Raw genomic sequence first — 20,101 nt, forward strand, 5'->3', positions numbered from 1 at the left:
GACCAGAAAGGAACCCGGCAAGGAAGAGGCGAAGGAATGAGGGGGCCGCGTGGGAGGAAAGGTGAAGCCGTAAGAAGGTGAAGAGGGAAGAGACAAAAAGAAACACATCTCACTCTTTGCTCGAAGGGCCACATTCGGCAATGCTGAGCTGTTCCTCACCAGCCCCAGTTTCTGTTGCTGCAAATCACATGTGTCGTTTCAGTGACCCCGCTAGGCACACTGGCATCACATCTCAGTCACTACAACCCAGTTAGTCAGACTAACTAATACGCCGGTACACGCTGGCTTCACAACACCAATCTCCCTGAATCGCTGGAGGCGACGGACCCACACCAAGCCTGGGACGCACCAAGCCGATCTTCAGCCGTCCGACTGTCCATGAGAGTCACTGCCTGTTGTGTCAGTGTGTGCATCACGGCCGGACACAGTTAGTCCCCGTTGGTGCAATTTTGGCTGATTTAGCTGCTTAAAAGGGTGTCGGAGCTGGCCGGTGAAACTGAGCTCTCCGATGGGGCTGTATGATGACCGACACCTCTGTTCGTGTCGGCGTGATCCAGCGCAAAGTTTCACAATTGATGGAAGCCAGTCGTTTGTGTGTCGGTCTTGGTTGGGACTGATCTTTTGCCGTCGGCTTGGTGGGCACCAGGCTTTCGACCGCCGTCCTTTTTTATTACAGTCAAATCGATTTTAAATACACCTCACTCCCCAGCCCATCCTTACCCTCTGCTTCATTTTGGCGCAGTTCGGTAGAGTGTCTCGACAGCGGTTGTGGATGGTGACATTGCAGGCTGTAAAACAAAGCAAACCGCCGGTCGATAAACAGCTAATTAATGAAACGACACAAAAAAAATGGAGACACACCCTGCCAGCAAACTTCAAGGAATGCAAACTGTTCTGCTGCTGCATGAAACCGAAAATGAAGAACAGAGAAACATGAAAACGGCACATTTTTTTGGTTTTTAATCATTAAAGTACACACATCCTGTCCCATCGAAAACAATCCACCCGGGGATTCGTCCGATTTATCGCTGGGAAAAAAAGGCCAAAAATGCAGAAAGAGATCATTTAGTGCTAAATAATTAATTTTAAAATGAACAGGTGCATTGCAATAAGACACCCATCCATCCATCTTCAGGAGCCGCTTAGCAAGTGCAGAGTCAGGGGGTGTCTGGGATCTATCCCAGGGTACAAGGACAGGATGCTAGTTCACTGCCGGACTCACACAGCGACTCACACATGAATTCATACACCTGCAGATATGCTGATTAGCGCTACTGCATGCCTGTGCAGTGTTGGAAGACACTGAAGTACCTACGGGAAACCCTGCTTGGAAGATGGATGGATTGCCTTTTGCATAATCTAACTGCGTCCCAGCTAAGGATTACCCAGCCTTGTGCCCTGTGAGGCCTCACAGTCGCAGAGCACTCAACTGGTTGGTTGAAACAAAATCCAGGTCTTTGATAAGTGATAAGCGGAACAAGATAAAAGCTTTGGCGGCACTTTACAAAAACCCCATCGACAGAACCACAGAACCAGAATCAGGTTCTCATGTTCCTTTTCATCCCCCCCCCCCCTTCCAGTCATTCCTCTGTCATGCTTCTTCATTGTAGTGTTTAGGAGACAGGAAGTCCCCTTTGTAAATGGTTGGGGGAACCCTAGGGGGATGTTTGACATACGCTGATGTTGGCATAGGAGTTCAGTGGAGGGGGGGGGTAACAAGGGGGTTCTAGACCATTACAAACCAGAAAGCTGCAAAACACCAACTCAGAAACCTCATATATTGGCCAAAATCCCTCAAAGCCACCACACCCTCAATCTTGAATGCCAGGCATTCAGGAATGCTAATGCGGATGGCTTTGTAGACTCCCACAATCCTGAATAACAGAAAAGATAAAGTAATTAGGGGCTTTCAGTCTGCACACATGCTTACAGAGCTTACTCACTTCACGTGCAATTATAACCCTATTCACGTTCTGCATATTTGCCCGTCTTTCTCGCTGGGCTTCTACGTAAAACCCACAAAAGGCCCAGCTGAGGACCAAGCCAAAACATATATTTTAGTAAACGGGGTTAAATTTATCTACGCCCCATTTTCTTCTGGCAAGTGGAAAGGGTCCGTCTAAAATGGAGTGAACTGCGGCAGGTCAGGTGATGGTGACCTCAGCTCCTCAGAAGCCGGCGGTTGGGTGGAGGACGTCACTGTGTAAGGAAGTCACCAGCCGAGTGTGGGTCAGATATACGTTGTGGAGACCAAACGTCCCCCATTCTGTGACAGAAACCTTTCACTTTGGCGTTGTGGGGACCGTTGTTTCAGTCCCCACAAGGGGGAAATTCAATCTTTATAAAAAATCTTTTGACTGCAATCAAAGAACTAAAAAGGTCAAAAGAATTGCATTCTGCTTTGTTACTTAAGGTTGAAGTTAGGGCTGGGTTGGGGTTAAGGTTGTCATTGTTGGGATTAGGGTTTTTTCCCATATAAATGGATGGATGGTCCCCACAAAGATATGAATATAGATCTGTGTGTCTGTGTGTGTGTGAGAGAGAGAGAGCCCCCCCCCAGACACACACTCCACCTCTAAGCCTGAAAGTATGAGGGGGTACAGGTACACCGCTCAGTCAGCTGTGCAGGGCTGTGTGTTCAGTACACAGCTGTGCATATGAATGTGATCGTATGCTTCAGCTGATTTTGCCAGTTGCTTTATAAGCAGCAGTAGTTTGCTGTGTTTAGTCACAGGGCTGGAGGTCACATGGGAGACACTCGCTAATCGAGACCCATAAAATCACACTTACATGCATCTGTTATGATCAACGTGTGTGTGTGTGTGTGTGTGTGTGTGTGTGTGTGTGTGTGTGTGTGTGTGGGGATTATGTTTATATTATATTGTGGGGACCAAATGTTCCCCACAACGTCATAAAAACCGTTTGATTTAAAGATCTGTGAATGCAATCAAAAAACTAATAATGCCAAAAGTCTCGTATTTTGTTTGGTTACTTGTGGTTAAGGTTAGAGCTGGGTGGGGGTTAAGGTCGTCATTGTTAGAATTAGAGTTTTCCCCATAGAAGTGAACAGAGAGTCCCCACAAAGATATAATTACAAACCTGTGTATGTGTGTGAACTCAGGGGTCCTTCATTTGTGAGGGCGACGCCAGGCCTGTCCAAAATATCTCACTCTCCTTCATACAAATGAATTGAAACACAAATTCACACATGGACACCCTTACCCACAAAGCAAGCAGACACGCAGGCATTTTATCAGCAGATGCCCCACTAAAATCTGCATAATCACGCCGAAGACTATTCTTCAGAAATTATAGCTGAGAGATGCAGCGTCACATGACTCCAAATCACGTCCTGATCACACGCAGCCCCAGACACTGTCTGTAGCGTCACGTTGTCTGACCGATCGTGCTCTCGAGAAGACGTCATGCGCCACAGTGTCCAAGACAAATCGACAGCAGTCAGACACACTTAAACTTCCAGAAAAGTCAGTGGCCCCTATTCATCACTGAAACAGACACAGACACAGACACACACACACACTAAAAGGGCTGTTCAGGTCCCATGTCACTATAATAACAACTGGGTTAACAACAAAATCTTTCTTGAGTTTAAAATACACCAGGAAACGATCCAGGAAAAATCTCTCCCCTCCCCTGTTTAGACTTCAGTCATTCCCCAAATTTAACCATCTACAAAGACCGACACACTGAGCTGTACTGTTCACCTACTGCCTCAGTAAGGCAGAGAAAAGGCCCCTGCAGTTAGACACAGCCATGTTATTTAACACATTGCTAATGAGCTCCCGGCGTTGAACGTGCACATAAACCCGTCATAAGAGGCCAATTTGTAAAACGAATAAAGAGAAACATGAGCATTAACAAAGCAATTTATTCCATAGTTCATTCACGTAACTGGTTCTTTACAGAAGGATAAGAAGTCAGTTCACACTGGTCTTTACCTCATTTACGATCCCGCTTATGTAATCTACAAGGCTGACAGAAGGATTTAGGTTTAAATATTTTTACTTACTTTGTTCTTCTTGGGTCAAAGTAAATAAGTGTGTTTAAGGAGCCGAGATGTACGGGAATTAGAACCTCTGTAGCCCTGTTTATTACACCGTCCCTACATCACACTGCAGCCAGTTAAACCGGATTGAAAGCTAATCTCCCGATTGATAATCCCAGGCACTGAAATTAGGATCTGGCCAGTCAAACAAAAGGCCTGAGGCTAGGGCTGTAATCTAGACAATAATTACCATCTGGGGGTAATTCCATACATACTGACACAGCATTGTGCAGTCAGTCTGTTCATTAGTGCCCCCTCCCTGCATTTGTGCTCTACACATCTGGGGTAATTTTGGCTCCATTTCACACTAAACTCCCCACTGTATTAGGATACACGCCGTCTAGCCTATTGATCATATTTACCATTTTCCTCGTCATAATCATGACTTATGTTCAATTCATCATTCAATTCATCATTCGCCCTCAGCCACAAAACAAGAGCGGGTGACAATCCATTACTGCGTCGTTTGTGCAGAACACAGAATGGTACGTGGGAAGAGAGAAGAAGGCAAGACAATGAGAAGAGGAAGCAAAAACTCACAAGGTCAACTGGCTGCTCAACGCCCAACCCCCACCTCTCGGGCAAGTTAACATTACAGAAAACAGAGAAAATGAACCTGCTTTAATAAGAGCAAAGTGTAAACTGTGATCATAGTCAGAGTCCATCAGTGAGTCAGTCCTGCAGGCATCATCATCAATATGCACCATAAAGCTGACATCACTATTCAACCAGGAAAAACAGCATCCGAAATGTCTGAACGACATCTGAAAATCAAACACACAACGCTAGTCCCGCATACCAACGGCCCCTTTCACGATCTTCTAAATCTCCCAAAGAATGTCTTTATCCCTACCACCTATCTACAATGCCTCAATTAGAATATGCAATATCTACATTTTAAAGACATTTGAAGGTGATTAAGGGATTAAACCAAACTCTCATTTCCTGCTAAGCACCTAAATATGCAGCATTCAAAGACGTGGCTGCAGAACCCAGTGGAATGAGGACGAGGGGGTGACAGACCGGCATTTAATCCCTCACACACGTCACTCAGTACCTAGATGCTGGTGGCTGGGGGGGGGGGGGGGGATCAGTTCACATGATGTGTACTGGGGAGAGGGGATGTTTACATATGCAAACAAATAGGTCACATGCTTTACCAGAAGACAAAAATGCAACTGAGGTCAATGCGAACAACCAAAATTGAGATATGATCTTACAGACATACAAGAAACAGAACTGAAATCAGTACTGCTGGCAAGTTGGTGCTGGAACCAGGGTTATTTTTCACTGAATCCGTTACTGTTAAAATAATTAATAATGACGAGCGCCCCCCACCACGACAAATTCAAAGCAGGCGACAGGCACGCGTTAACAGCCCGGAGCAGACGCCCTTACAACGAGCCAGGCTACCCCCCGTGAAGGACAAACGCTCAACCATTCCGTCACAGTACAGTGCACATTCCACCCGGCGTCTCTCATTTATTGCCATCACCAATGATAATATATTCACCCCCACCGAGGCTCCACACACCATAAACCACACACACACACTCTCGCAAATTTAATTATATCCTTGATCCCAAAATCAATAACCCCCCACCCCGGGCTGGAACTGTGACTTTAACGGTTAAATTCCCTGCCACTCGGATACTCCCCTCCCCAAAGGGTATGAATAATTACCCCCCACCATCCTGAATGACTACCCCCCACCTGCCCCTATGCCGTCTGTCTCACCTTTGAACTTTTAGATGAAAACCATCAATGTCAAAGTACAGAGAAGTATACAGGGGCGGGACCACAGGGGCCCTGACCACAGCTGAAGACTGATTGGCTCCTAGAGTGCCCACTCCCCTGTCACTCACTGATTCAAACCATATCATTGGTTGATGATAAAGTTGGCACCATTGCATGAATAGGTACCCTCTTATGCCACCTACCTTAAAAACTACCACAATCGCCCAGCCAAGGTGAAACAAAAATGCTGATCCAGTGTTTGGCAACTGTCTCCAGTAGGAGAGACCGTCACATGGCCTGTGAAAACCATTTTGCCTCATTATTGATGATAGTTCACTTGTTATCATTAAAGGCACATTGAGATAAGAACTCCAGTGTCAAAGCGTGAGAACTCCTGCCACTGTCCTACGCGTCCTTGCCTTTCCCACACCACCATAGGCCACTCCGATGTCTCACTCTCATAGAGTTTGTTCACGTGAGGCTGTCTGCCGCTTGCCTGCTCTCGGGGTCTCTCCTCGGAGTCTCTCCAGCCTTGAAGCTCACCTGTAAATGCTCAAACTGCCTTCCACTGAAACGCTGGGTGTTTGGGAAAGGTGTTGCTTACAATGCTGATCCAGTGATACAGGTGAGCTTCAAGGCTGGAGAGACCCCGAGGAGAGACCCCGAGAGCAGGCAAGCGGCAGACAGCCTCACGTGAACAAAGGCCCCTGCTCTATGACCCCACATTCAACTGGGGGCCTAATCTAACTGGGGCCTCTGCACTGGATACACTGGACACTTAAACACGGTGCGTTTATAGTGTAAGTTGGGGGTATCTATGGGAGTGGGACCACAGGGTGACTGGACCCAGCTGAAAACTGATTGGCTCCTGGAGTTCCCTCTCCCCTGTCACTCAACGATTCAAAGCATTCCATTGGCTAAGGGTAAGGTTGGCCCCTCACTATGAATTATGGCCTCACCTTTAAAAAATCCTAGAATCGCTCCTGCGTCTAAGGCTCTCCCCCAGCGTTTTCGGAGCCTCTTACCACCTTCTCTGCCCTCTCACCATTACCACAATCCACATGTTATTATTCGCCCCCTCCCGCACCACCCTTACTTGTGCCTGTGTTTGTTTGCCTCCCTCAACCTACAGTCTGCCCCCCCTGCCCCCAGCTGTTCCCCAGCCCAGCGGGGGTGGAGGCAAGCCGTCTGATCTGCTCTCCCCACACACTGACACCATTGTCTCCGCACCAAGTGGGGAGTAGGTGGGGGTGCGAGTCAGCAGCTGACTGATGTTCCGGAGGGGGGAGGAGTGGAGGGAAAGGCCTGGCTGCATGGAACGCCCCCCCCCACCCGAAACTCCCCTGTTTTGAGTCATGTGGACTCTTTCTTCTTCTTTTGATATATTCCCCAGAACCCCCACCCTCAAAGATCCAGGATCCAGCTGTTCCTTCCTTGCAGGGCGAAGCTGCTTTACTGGGTTCACTGGTTTAGCCAGAATGCAGATATGTTGCTGTGTGTCTGTGCCGAGATGCGCGTCAGAAACCTACTGCTTTACACTTTGTGCTGAAGAACCTATGAGAACCCTAATAACCAACGTCTACTTGGATGGTAGAGGCGTGATATTTCATGGTTTTTTACTTGCGTAACACAGCCCCAAATTGTACCGCATTAAACCTGACCTGAAACCCAGTCACAGCCTTACTGCAATGCGCTGTTGCACTTTGTTATTGCTCAACATCTGACCCATGTGTTTGTCCTTCACCTTATGTCCACACTGTCACCTTCTCGGGGGGATTTTTACTGCCCTGAAATCCACTAACCCCCCAGTTAGTCTGCCTGTCTGTCAGTTGGCAAATTCCAGACTCATTTTGGCCAAACACTCCAGGCTTCAATGCCAGCTGCATCATGTTGCTGTTCGAGCAGACCCTGCGTGCCGTTCCCAGCCTGCAGAGGGCCCCCTCGAGCCATGGTGTGCGGGATAACTCACTGGGGCAGCTGAGAGCCTCCTTGGCAGTGATGCTCTTGTTGCAGGCGGAGCACAGCGTCGTCCCCGACACGGTGAGGGAGGTGAAGAGATGCCCGTTACTGTACCTGGCCTCCCTCTCCCTCGCCTCCTTCTCTCGCTCCTTCATCCTCTCCTTCTCTTTGTTCTAAAGACGAGAAGACAGGGAGAGCCGGCGAGTTAAAAGCATGCCACGGAACGTTCCGGAGAACGCTGGATGTCGCAGGACAGAGAGGCAGTGACTCAGTTTCGCATTTACATTTAATGCCTTATTTCCCTCGCTGGCGCTCGTGTCCAGTGTGACGAACGGGGCCACTGTGGCAGGAAACGGCAGAATTATACCGGCACTCGCTGTTCTCATGATAACAGCATCCATCACGCTGAAATCGCACAGAATCTCATTGCTGGTGCTACTGTGTTCGGTGGTGATGAAATACATAAAGCTTATCCCTAATCTGAACACACACACACAGTACTGTATGAACACACAGGTGATGTTGAGTATGCACACAGGAAACGTGACCGAACACACAAGGAATACTGACTAAACACATACGTAACGCTATCTGAACACGTGGCTAATACTGGCTTAAATGTCATGCAGACTAAGACCTGCTGGCCACTGCAGGTGTTCAGCTGAGAGCACTTAACACACTGGACATCCGCAGTGCAGCCTGTGACCTGGCAGAGGGGCAGCCCTGCTGTGCTGAGACTTCAAATTAAAACACTTCAAACATGCTGCCATCTGATTCATATTAACGGTTTACTGCCATTTGCTTCACTGCATTCATGTTTGGACGCCTAATTCCAGTGAATCTGTTCCTCATTTTCTGCCTGCATGCCAGTGCCGTCCGTGTTTTGGCGAAAAGAGCAAATTTCCGTCCTTTAATCACTTTTTGGTCCAAAATCGCAGTGTTTTGCATTTAATTCCCGGGCTGCTTCTAAAATGGTGAAATGGCAAAAGACCAACAGGACACAGTGGTTTTAAGGCCAAGCAGAAGGTGGGCGTCCCACACCATCCGCGACGCTCGGGACAAGCCGAACAGCACAGCGACGCTTCCCAGAATCCCACGCTGGAAGCAGCTTTTACCCCCCAAATGTCCCCAGCATATTTCAGCACAAAGCCCCCCCCCCCCCCGTAAACTGAAGTTCCGTCTGTGCTGCTCCCCCCAGGGCTCTCGTCGCTGACCGCCAACACCTCACGATATTTTCTGACTTGACACAGAACCCAGGGTTGGCCACACAAACAGGAGACACGGAACCAAAGTGCACCAATCAAAGACGGAGCCTCACGGATGCAGGTTTGCTTTCCTTTACTTTCATCCCAAAATTCGACATCTTTTCTTTTTCATCTGGAAAAGGGTAAATCATTGAGTGGGATTTCAAAGCGTTTGGCATTTCAATTATGGGCTATGAAAATGCTGCCATCGTCCCCTTAATAACATTAACTGCTTTAGCAGATTCTTCAGTCAGTGAAGCGGACCCCTTTTTAAATAAAGAAGCCCAGTTTCCTATTGTTAAGATATCTGGTTAAGATATCCAACATATTCTGATATAGGGGCTGGCAGTAAAGTTTTCATTGTTTACTAAAACAGACGTGGCGTAGCCTAGCAACACTACCTATCTGCACCGCTGCTGGTCGAACCTAAACCGGCGCTCCCAGCACGCAGGGTCTGAGCAAACAGACGCCAGTGCACTTAACGCTGCCATTTCGCCCGATGGGAAGCAGACAGCCTGGCCTGCTGATCCTGACAGCTACGGACCTCCGGACTCCGTTTCCCAGCATGCTGGCCTCTAGCTAACACCAGTCACGTGACACGGGTCTGATGCAGTTCTGCTCCGCAGCTTCCCTTGGCCGCGGGCCGAACCCGGCTCTGTTCTGGGGCGCAGAGCCGCTCTGATGTCATTCCGGCTATTAACCCACACTTCCCTTCCAGTGTTTGCGGGCAGCCAGGTCCCCGCAGCACAACCTCACGCCCAGGAACACCGACAGAGCTGATTTCCACGCAAGCCACAATAAACGTGTCGCTCTAACGCAAAAACCCACATATTCTGTTATTTTTAAAATCCGTTTAATCTCTGGCATCCTGTCCTGTGCTGCCTGGAATAGGCTTCCCGGTACCCTGTACTGGGCAAGCAGATGCAGAATGGATGAATAGGAGTTACATTCTGTGGTTTTTAAATTAAATTACGATTATCCGTCCATCACACAAAATCACTTACTCAGCACAGGTACGGAGACCTAGGGGAGACAGAGCATACAGGACAGACGGACGAACGCATTCATGTTTAGGGGGGCTCTCCATTCATTTCTATGGGCATAACCCTAACTCCAACTGAGAACCCTAACCTGTACCCAGTCCTAACCTTAAGTAACCAAACGAAATCCAAAATTTTGGCATTGTTAGTCACAGATTTTTATCAAATTGAGATTATCCTTGTGGGGACTGAAAGAAATGTTTGAGACAAAGTACAAAGTTTAAGGTTTTTAATCACATTGTGGCAAAATCTGGTCCCCACCATGTAATAATTGCAAAACACAGACACACACACACACACACACACACACACACGATTAAGAGACCAACTCCCATAACACCTGCGGGGGGAAACCGCGGAACCTAGAGAAAAAACGCACACAGGGCCAGAGAACAAGCATGCTGTACACACCCATAGACCGGGGGGGTGGGGGCTGGGGGGGTGGGTGTGGACCCACAGCGCAGAGCACTTTTTCATTTTTTGTTCCATTCTCATTTCCCTAAAGAAAATGCATGCATTTACATTTTCCAACAAACAGAGGTGAAACAAAATCTGCCAGCATCCTTTGTGTTACTTGAACTGGCCGACATCACTGGTATCTAATGTCACAAAGATGACACCAGGCCAGTTTTGGTTTCTGAGAAAAAGGTCCACCAACAACAAGCTGACTATCGCGCCATCTAAACTGCCCACTTCATCACCGGTTAGTCAGCACAGCTGCCACGTTGCCGCAGGCCTGTGCAGTCGGGTTGGCGGTTTACACAGACGGGGGACGGCGGAGGAGCCGAGCGTGGATCCAGCGGCTCAGGAGGGGCTGGCCCCCCCAGCCTCGCATTCCTCTGCGGGCTCCGAAATGGAGGCCGGCTTGCTGCCTTGAGCCGCAGCTCTCAGGAAGTTTCAGTTCCTCCTCAGAGTTTGACAAGAGCTACTGTTTTCAGGAGACGAAATGGACAGAACAAACAAACCTTGGCTTGACGGGGTGTGTTCCCTTCCTCGCCTGGAGGCCGGAAGTGGGTGCCCTGCTTCTGTGCTAATTAAGAACTAAACGTAAATGAGCAGAATAATATGTAATATATTTTCAAATCTGCCTAGCAGACACATTCGGTAAACCATGTGATTATTACATCAGCACACAAAATAGGCATTATATCCAAAGCATCAAAAAAAAACTTTTACTTTGCTGACTGTGTGCGTTTGTTCTGCTCTGTGTTGCACTGTGGTCCTGGTGGAAAAGTTCTCATTTCACTGTATATTGTGTGTATGGCTGAAATGACAATAAAAACCTACTTGACCTACATTCTGAAAACTTGTTTCCCATCAAAATCCCAAATCCATAACTAATATATCCTTTTTTAACTCTGTATAAGCATGGGTTAATTCAACTTCATCTGTGAGCTTATTTTTCTATAGACAATCTCTCCGTTGGTCGCAAAATTAACATCCTGCACAGGAAGTAAACTGAGTTGACTTCCCCTTTTAGTATGGGAGGGTGGGGTTTATGGTTACTAAAGGAATTAAAGGAGGGAGGGGTGTTGATCGTTACAACACATGAAACACTAGCAAGGAAATAGTGTTGCAAAACAGAAAATACACAATAAAGTACTGCAAACACGAATTCCAGGAACATGTCCACTAAATCTCTTTATTTCTATGTCCAGGATTTAAAAATATTACACACACGCTTTGCAGCGTTACACTTCCTCGCAGTGTGATTGTTCTTTCTGTTTATGTACTGTGTGGGACACAGACAGAGGGGTACAAATGGGTCAGAACAGGTCACCTCCCTGAAGTGTAGACAGGGTGTGTCCAACACAAGCCTAGTGAGGAGAAACGGAGGCACAACCGTGGGCTTCCTCTTAGCCCACTGGGCCGAAACTGAACCGCTGTCTCTCATCTGCATTAGTGCTTAACTAAGTGAAATGTCTGAAATGGAGCAAAGGACTCAGAGACCCAGCGCCGACCCGACCAGCACGTCTATGAGCTGTAGACGGCTACAGCCCTATCAGAACGCTAACGTGGGGCTCACCATCAGCGCTCTACTCAACTAGCCTGAAGACTTGTTACGTTCCCCAAATGTTCTAAGGTTGCAATTCTGGTCCTTGAATAGTCTTATTGGGTTCTTGCTTTGTCAGAAGTTGTTGTGTAGCTCCTGCCCCAGGACTGGCTTACTCTTGTAACTGAGAATTCACCGGAAGCTCAGCCTAGCTGCACTTATACCTAGTTAACTCCTTGACAGCACATATGTTCCAACGTTCCATTCGCCTGACTTGTGCATCATTTTTGACAAAGGCGTCTGCTAAAAATGTAAATGCCAAGGCTGAGATCAATGCATTCATTCCTGTCATGTTATGTAATTTGAGGTTTAATTTATTCCATAAATTATTTATCATTAAATAGAGGTTGATTTCAGGTCTTATCCACCTATTATTTAGAACTGCTGGCCCAGTGCATGGTCACGGTTAGGGTGGAACATATCGCAAGAAACACAGGGTGCCCTGGATAGATGCCCACTCAGATGCAGGACACACACACACACACACACACACACACACACACACACACACACACGCCACGGGCAGCTGACAGAGCCCCCTGGTCCGACAGCATGAGCTTGGCCCGCAGAGCCGTACGGACAAAGCCGCTCTGTTAGCGGGACACGGCTAATTTCTCCCAATGTTTGTGGAAGGCAGCTGTGGACAAACCTAATGACCCACAATGCTCTGCAAAACCAGCGATGTGAGGACACCCCGGACCGGACGACCACATGACCGCCGTCACGGTACGCCCTCGCACCGAGGTCACGTCTCCTTCCCATTTTCCAGACATGGGGAAGTGCCCAACGCAAACGTCAGACATTTACATTTTAAGACGTTTTCATTTTCTCACAGTGCAGATTTCTCGGATATTCTCGCCTAAAAGACGTTTGTGACGCCTGACCCTGCTTCTCTCCGTGCACAGGGGTAGCGCGTGGCTCAGAGGGCCAAGATGCCGTGCCTCTTATCGGAAGGTCATTGGTTCAAGTCCCAGGGTCGGCAGAGTGATTTCACCACTGAGCCCCGGAATGAGGCCCTTAACCCACAGCTGTTCACGGGGAATTATCTGAACCCTCTTTCTCAAACAAAAAAAAAAACATACGTTGCCTCAGATAAAAGCATCTGCTAAATAAAACATAAACGTAACCTTGGGGTAGCTCTGGTTGAGTGACAGTAACAGGCTGAGACCCCTAATGTGCACGAAGGAGGGTCAGTGAGCTCTGCACTACCCACCATGGAAGAAGCTACTGGAATCCTCTCATGGTATAGCACATGTAAGGACCTTCACGTCTTTCTGAAACAAAGATAAACTGAGAAGTGTCATTCGGGGGAGGAAGAGGAGGAAGAAAGTCATGCTGACACACAAATTCATGTAAAAGTGCAGGTGCTGCCCCCCCCCCCCCCCACTTTTTTTCAGTAATGACTGTAAAGAGAAACAGTGGCACAAAAAGGTGAGAGAGATGCAAGTCGGAGCTCATTGTTCGGTGTGGCTTTGATTTCCGTCAGCTGAGATCGATGTGAAAGGGTGCTGTTCACCCCAATTTTAACGGGCACATTCCGCTTTAAAACGAGCCTATGTAAAATACCGGGAGAAGCCCTCCGCCCGAGGCCATTGTTGACAGGCTATTTGCGTGGGGCTCCTCGAAGAATCGGGCCGGTTTAAGTGACTGTGGCAACGCACTCGGTTACGGTTCCTATGGGAGCCGGCTGTCCAGATGGCCGCTCGCATCATCTGGTTCGCGTTGACCTCTGTATGTCGGAGGCCTCGGATACAAAAGGGCCAGAGCATGTGCACTAATCATGGAAGCGTGCCTTTGTTCGGGCAGTCCGATCACAGACAGCCGTCAGTTCGTGTCAGGAAGGCGCAAATGCTACCGCGAGGGCCAATGTCACCTCCTCCCCGCCGTAAGGCCAAACACCAGACGTCTGGGTCACTCCTTTGTCAACCAGGCACATAATGGTGCGTTCATTTTTCTCTCGGAACTCAGAAATTCCGAGTTGAGTGACTTCACGTCCGACAATCTCCCGTTCGAGTTACCGTGTCTCGGAACAAACATGGCTGCCTCCATGAACACGCTGTTGTGTGTTGTTGCTTTACATTTTAGCAGTTTTGGAGTGAGAGTATTTTTTCCGAGAGACAAACAAACAAACACAAACTAGTCAAACCTCATTAAAAGCTTTATCAAATATTTCTGTACATTCATAGCGATATTCTTTTATCAAAAGGCAAACAAACCAAAGACACTAACAAGTCTGATAAAAATCTGATATTGCGGCTAGGATACCGCTTACGGTCACGATATGGTATTCTCTAAATTGAACACATACAATTACATTTAATACATTTAACAAAATAAACATTTTTTAAAGATTTATAAAATAGAATTACTGCTGAGTGTGTAAGCCGCCATGTTGAAATTACGTCACAGGGACGACTCGGACAAGAAAATTATGTCCGACATCAACGTCATAAAAGAGGCGTGTTTCCGACGGGAAGTGACGTTTTTCGTGACGTTTTCATCCGAGTTCCGACTCGGAGAGAAATAATCAAACGCACCATAAGCATACAAGTGGCTCAGCAGGCAAGCTGTGCTGGTGATCAGAAGGTCACTGGTTCAAATCCCAGTGCGCGTAGAGTGATTTCACCATTTGACCCCTGAGCGAGACCCTAACCCCCATTTACTCTAGCGACTGTCTGACCCTGGTTTCTCAAAATAAATAATAAAAAAAAAACACTAAAACATACATCATGTCAGAAAAAAATACATCAGCTAAATAAATAAAAATATTTAAAAAATGGAAGACTAATTTCTGCAAGGATTACAAAAAGAAAAATCCATTTAATACGAAATTTAATTTTGGCCATTTGAATAAAAATCACCAAAGGTATATCGTGGGTTACGATCACGATTGTGGGTTTGAGTCCTCCCACAGATAAACATCAGATTTAAGTGAATTTGTGTGTCTGATTTTTATGGACTGATACCCCTTCCAAGGTGCCCCCCCCCTCACGGTCCTCATGCTCATCCGTCATGGAAAGTTAACCACATACCTCGACAACAGATTGACAAAATTTTAATAATACAATGCCTACAGTCACAATGAAAAGTAAAAGATGTATGTGGAATACAACCGTCCCCAGTTATATAACCAATGCATGACTATAGACTCCACTGCCATATTTCAGGTACTTTTCAAGACACAGCTGTAGACTACGGCACTCTACAGGTTCGGCCAGGAGGCTGTAACGGCTCATGCTCTGACAGTGTCCTTATTATACAGGGCATCTAAACTTAGCGTAACATCTAGAGCCAATCATGCAAACAGGCATCCTGCTTACAGTGTGGATGTAGTTAAGCTGCCCCTATTACCAGCAATGCAGTTTTTGCATGAAATGCAAACCGAACTGAACAGTTTCCAAGAAGCGGTATGAAGTGCGTGGAGCTTTTCCTTAATCCGCCGCTCAGTTCCTGTCATGTCCTCACTGTTCCAGCTTGTAGCACTACCCCCCTCCCCCTGGCCGCCTCGCCGATTTGTCTACTCAGCTGTTAGACGTTATCAATTCATTCTCTGAACTGTAAACAGTTCCCAGCCCCCCCCCCCAAATGACCCCCCCCCCTAAAAGGTCAAAAGTACAAAAAGGGATCATAAAACCGTGTTTTTACAGGTGTGCTCACCTACGGCAGGGTGTGATCTGCCGGTGGCATATGCCAGTTTGCTGCAGGATGCCAGGAAGTCTGGGCACACAGTCAACTCCGATTGGGACGCCCATGTCATGTGACCACGCCAGCTTGCCTTTCTGGTCTGGGTGTGCATTTCTTCATCTCAGCCCTTGGTTCCTTTTTATTTGGATCTGACTGGTTTTCTGTGGGTCTATGTCACCCAATTCGGGTGAAATTGGTAATGGCACCGGTGCCTCAAACCGACATTATCCTGCCCCGCCATCTCTCTGTACCTCGGCCATTGTCATTTCCAAGTGATCGGGTTGCAGGCCTGAAAAGAGCCATTGTGGAACCAGAGACGGAAACAGGCGCAGAGAAAGGGAGGGAGACAGGTGTGTCAACTGAGAAGTCAGATACAATCAGAAAACTATTACCAGCCATTTTGCTTGCTTAAAATTCTCCCCCATTCAGATTCAAGTTCAGTCATCCATTGTTATTGTACACAACAACACAGCAAGACTGAGTTAGCAAGTCCCACAGTGGTGTAACACCACAAACACACAAGGCAAAACATGCAACATGCAAACGATACGCACAAAACAGCCAATAAATAAGCTCAGAAATTACAAATGTGATGAATAGTTTGTGGTGATGTGGTGTGTGGGGGTTATATGTGAGGGCCCTTCATTGCCTGGTTCAGCCTGGTTACCACATCAGGCAATGAAACACAAACCTTATCAAAATCCAAAGAGCTTAATACTTCCTTATCACAGAATCTACCTCATTTAACAACTACAGATCTACAGGCAGCAGGAACACAGGCTGAATTCACCTTATCTTTGTGTCTATGTGTGTGCAAGTTATTGAACGGAGATGATGTCAGAGCACATAAAGTACGCACTCCCACTTAATTAGGCGATGGAGTTACAGGAAAACAGTACAGGTCAGTAGAAGGCACACCATTACATCATGAATGTTGCCTCTCAACTTCGCAATAGTTAAGTATTATCGTGAGGAACTGAGAGGAGACAGAAGTAGCACATCCCACTCAGCACTGAATCAATCCAGCACACATCCAGCTGAATGCAATCGCTCATACAGCCTCAGTCTGGAAGGACAAAACATTTCTGTAGTTAGGGAAACAAAATAAGAAAAGAAAAAGCGAAAGGAATTCTACATAGCCGATATTAAACACGTTTTTGATCCACGGTAATATAGAATACAAATAATTCATTTTAACCCCAATTAGATCAGCTGTCAGCAAAGGAGTTTGGAACAAAGTGTTCTTGGATGAAATCATCATTACCGTCTATGGGCGCCGCAATGGACCATCCAGACCGGCAACCACTGATTAAACAAAACAAGGCTGTCGTTTCCAGAACTGAGATCAAAGTGCCACCTGGATACATATAGCAGATATTGCCTTTGTTCCCCTGGGGGGGGGGCACAATGGGACCACCTGAAATCACGTCATTAACGTAAGAACATGTCAGTTGACAGAAGCCGAGGAAGAGCTAACCCAGAGCGTATGCTCAAAGGAATCATACCAACATCAGCTCCCATAGGACCTGAGAGAGAACCAAGTATATAACGCAGACAAAAATCTACACAAATGTAGACGTGCAATGACTCAATGACTACCTAAAGCTCTCTGAGTCATTCAGAAACACAAAATTTCGCTTCCCACGCATCGGGTATTTCAACTAGCCCGCCTGAAGATCTTTTCAAGGTGAACTTTGCTGTCCTCTTGTTTTGAAAGGCAGTAGACCGGCCCCCACACTATATGCCAGCTGGGTGACAGACTATAAATAAAATGCCACTCAGATTTTTAAATTAGGTTTCCGTGACACCCTGAAATGCTCTCGATTACAGGTTTTGGAAAAACCCACTAGAGCGCAGTTTGACCCATCGGGAAGGAAAACCCAGTAGAGTCGGTGAGACCCCCGATTTATTCCTGGATTTCAATGATGAGGCATCTTGGCATATTACCTGCCGTGCAGTAATGCCGGCACCTGGGTTCAGGTTAGATCCAGCCACGTATGGTACATGGCACTAAAATTCACCTCCAAGTCTCAAGCACCCAAGGTAGAGAAACTGCCCGCTAAGGAGCAGCATCGGATAAAACCAACGGCCAAACTTATGGTTATTGGAAGGTGCTGTAATTATTAACTCCGGGCAAAAGAGGTCACTCTAGACGAGGGTAGGTCAGACCGACAATGAGAACGCTGTTAACTCTGTCCCTCCGGGGCTCCTGCCCCCTCCCTCCCCTGTCCAGGAGACAATCCCCACTCTGTTGAATGCCCGGTGTTTCTAGGGACAATACTGTGCTAAATACCCTTAGGGAGGGTAACTTAGGTCCTCCGATTAGCTTAATCTAATTATTCAACCGAGGAACAGAACCTTTATTTTAGTCCAGTATGAGAAGGTGTGTGTGTGTGTGGGAGGGGGGGCTCTAAGAGCAGTCTTAAACTATGGGTTTAAAGGGGGGTTTCACATAGTGCTTAAGAGGGTAAAGGACCCCTTGTTTAAAATAAAGCTGCGGGGAATTTTGGTGTACTGCCTGAAGAGAGCCGACCGTGCTTAGGTGTTGGGGGAGGTGTTCTGCACATATGAACAGCGTGGGCCCCCACATACATTCATGGTCTCTCTTATACACCCCCACAAGCCTGTCTCTCTTTAGAATACTACAGCAAACAGAACGAGGCATGGAATGTATCCCTTTTTCTTCTTCCAGGAGGGTTTCCCGGTCCTCATCAGTGTTTGCGCCTGCGCCGCCCTCTCCTTTAAGCTGATAGGGGTCTCTCCTCCTGCTTCGTTTCGGTGCCAACGTGAGCCTTTCTCCCGGCACAGCTAAGCCGCTGTGCGAATTCCAGCGTACACGTCTGCTAAAGCCCACCAGCTATAATGGTTTCCACCAGCCACATCTGGTGGCATCTTCCCGCTCTCTTTGATATGGCGCGAGTGACTTACTGAGCCCATCTGTGCCACCATCCGAGGCACCGCATGTGTGTGTGTGTGTGTCAGAAAGGTCTAACCTGCTCCATTGTCATGGAGGAATCTTAAAGAAATCCCATGTGTTGGCACAGTGAACTCTCGAGCCAAAACTGAGTCACTGTGGGCTGACTACCCCCCCCCACTCACTTCCTATGCTCCAGCCCTCTCTCACACTGACAAGCGAGCTGGTCGCACGCCCACGCATCTACTCCCACACGGCGAGGCACAGAAAGCAGGCGCGCACGAAGCCAGGTCCTCCATCTCTCCTTCAAGATCCGCACAGGACTGCAGGAATCTCTCCAAAACCGGCTCAATTTCTTCACTCAATTAGTCGAGCATCACTCTGTGTCTATGCGAATGCAAAAGGATGTGAGGGAGGTGAACCCCCCCCCCCCCCCCCCACCCCCCGGTCTCCTTCCCCCTTACAGTGAAGATGGCGAGTCTGTGCACCCCGAGACCCATACATCTTTCAGAGGTCCTACAGAACAGAACGTCACCTCGAAAGCTTCAGTTGCTCAACAGAAACCACAGATATGCAGTGTTGCATCTCCATGGCAACCACTGCACACAAGCAGACGAAAGCGAGCGCATGCACACACACACACACACACACACACACAAATGCCAATATCAAAATTACACACGGGGGACTTGTACATTTATTCAGGAAGCACACGGTTTTATGTTCACACTTGTTTACGATGGGAACACCACAGATCAAAATCAGATAACATTCTTTTACAAGTTCTGAAATAAACAGTGGAGGAGAGGAAACTAACACACAATAATGAAATTTACAAAACTAAATCTTATGCGTGGGAATTATACAGTAAGGGGTATAGATTATGACACAGGCGAGTATGGTAATCAGGATTAATATTATTAAAAGAAACGTACATGCTGTTGACACTGAAGAAGGGAGCGCAAGTAAAAAAAAAAACGGGAAAAAAGAACCTGTCCTTTAACATTACTGCTAAGAAGGCCTCAATCACTGACTTTCACACAGAAAGTACCAACTTCAAAATTATCACAGGAATAACGTGGGCTAATTTTTATAACGAGAACCTGCTTCATAAAGTCCCGTAAGAGATTCGAATATCATTAATTTACATCTGTAATCACTACAGAGGTTTGCATTGGCGGCGCAGGACAGACAATATTAACAGGGTAAATTCCTCAGCCGTATGTCTCCTGTGGGCCACACAAAACGATTAACGTTAAAAAAAACACCAGGAAAGAAGAATGCCACAGGCACTAGGCCTAATGAAATCAGCGGCTTAGCCATGTAACAGATGTGTTTCGCTTGTAACGTCGATAACGGACGCCAAGTATAGTTCCATTTCATTTGAATATATTAAAAATACAT

The 20,101-nt window shown here is 47.3% G+C and overlaps 1 protein-coding gene across 9 annotated transcripts in view; it reads right to left on the reverse strand.

Annotated features, from left to right (window-relative positions):
* Window positions 1-20,101, reverse strand: part of LOC125748761 (rho guanine nucleotide exchange factor 2-like) — a 52,661-nt gene that overhangs the window by 14,426 nt on the left and 18,134 nt on the right. For all 9 annotated transcript variants that reach the window (XM_049025302.1, XM_049025297.1, XM_049025301.1 and 6 more), the window contains 3 exons: window positions 7,773-7,935; window positions 721-788; window positions 114-177 (listed from right to left, as the gene is read on the reverse strand). In XM_049025302.1, coding sequence (XP_048881259.1) covers window positions 114-177; window positions 721-788; window positions 7,773-7,935 — 295 coding nt within the window. The remainder of the gene's footprint in view (window positions 1-113; window positions 178-720; window positions 789-7,772; window positions 7,936-20,101) is intronic.

The sequence above is a fragment of the Brienomyrus brachyistius genome, chromosome 9, assembly GCF_023856365.1.
Source record: "Brienomyrus brachyistius isolate T26 chromosome 9, BBRACH_0.4, whole genome shotgun sequence".
Classification (NCBI taxonomy): domain Eukaryota; kingdom Metazoa; phylum Chordata; class Actinopteri; order Osteoglossiformes; family Mormyridae; genus Brienomyrus; species Brienomyrus brachyistius.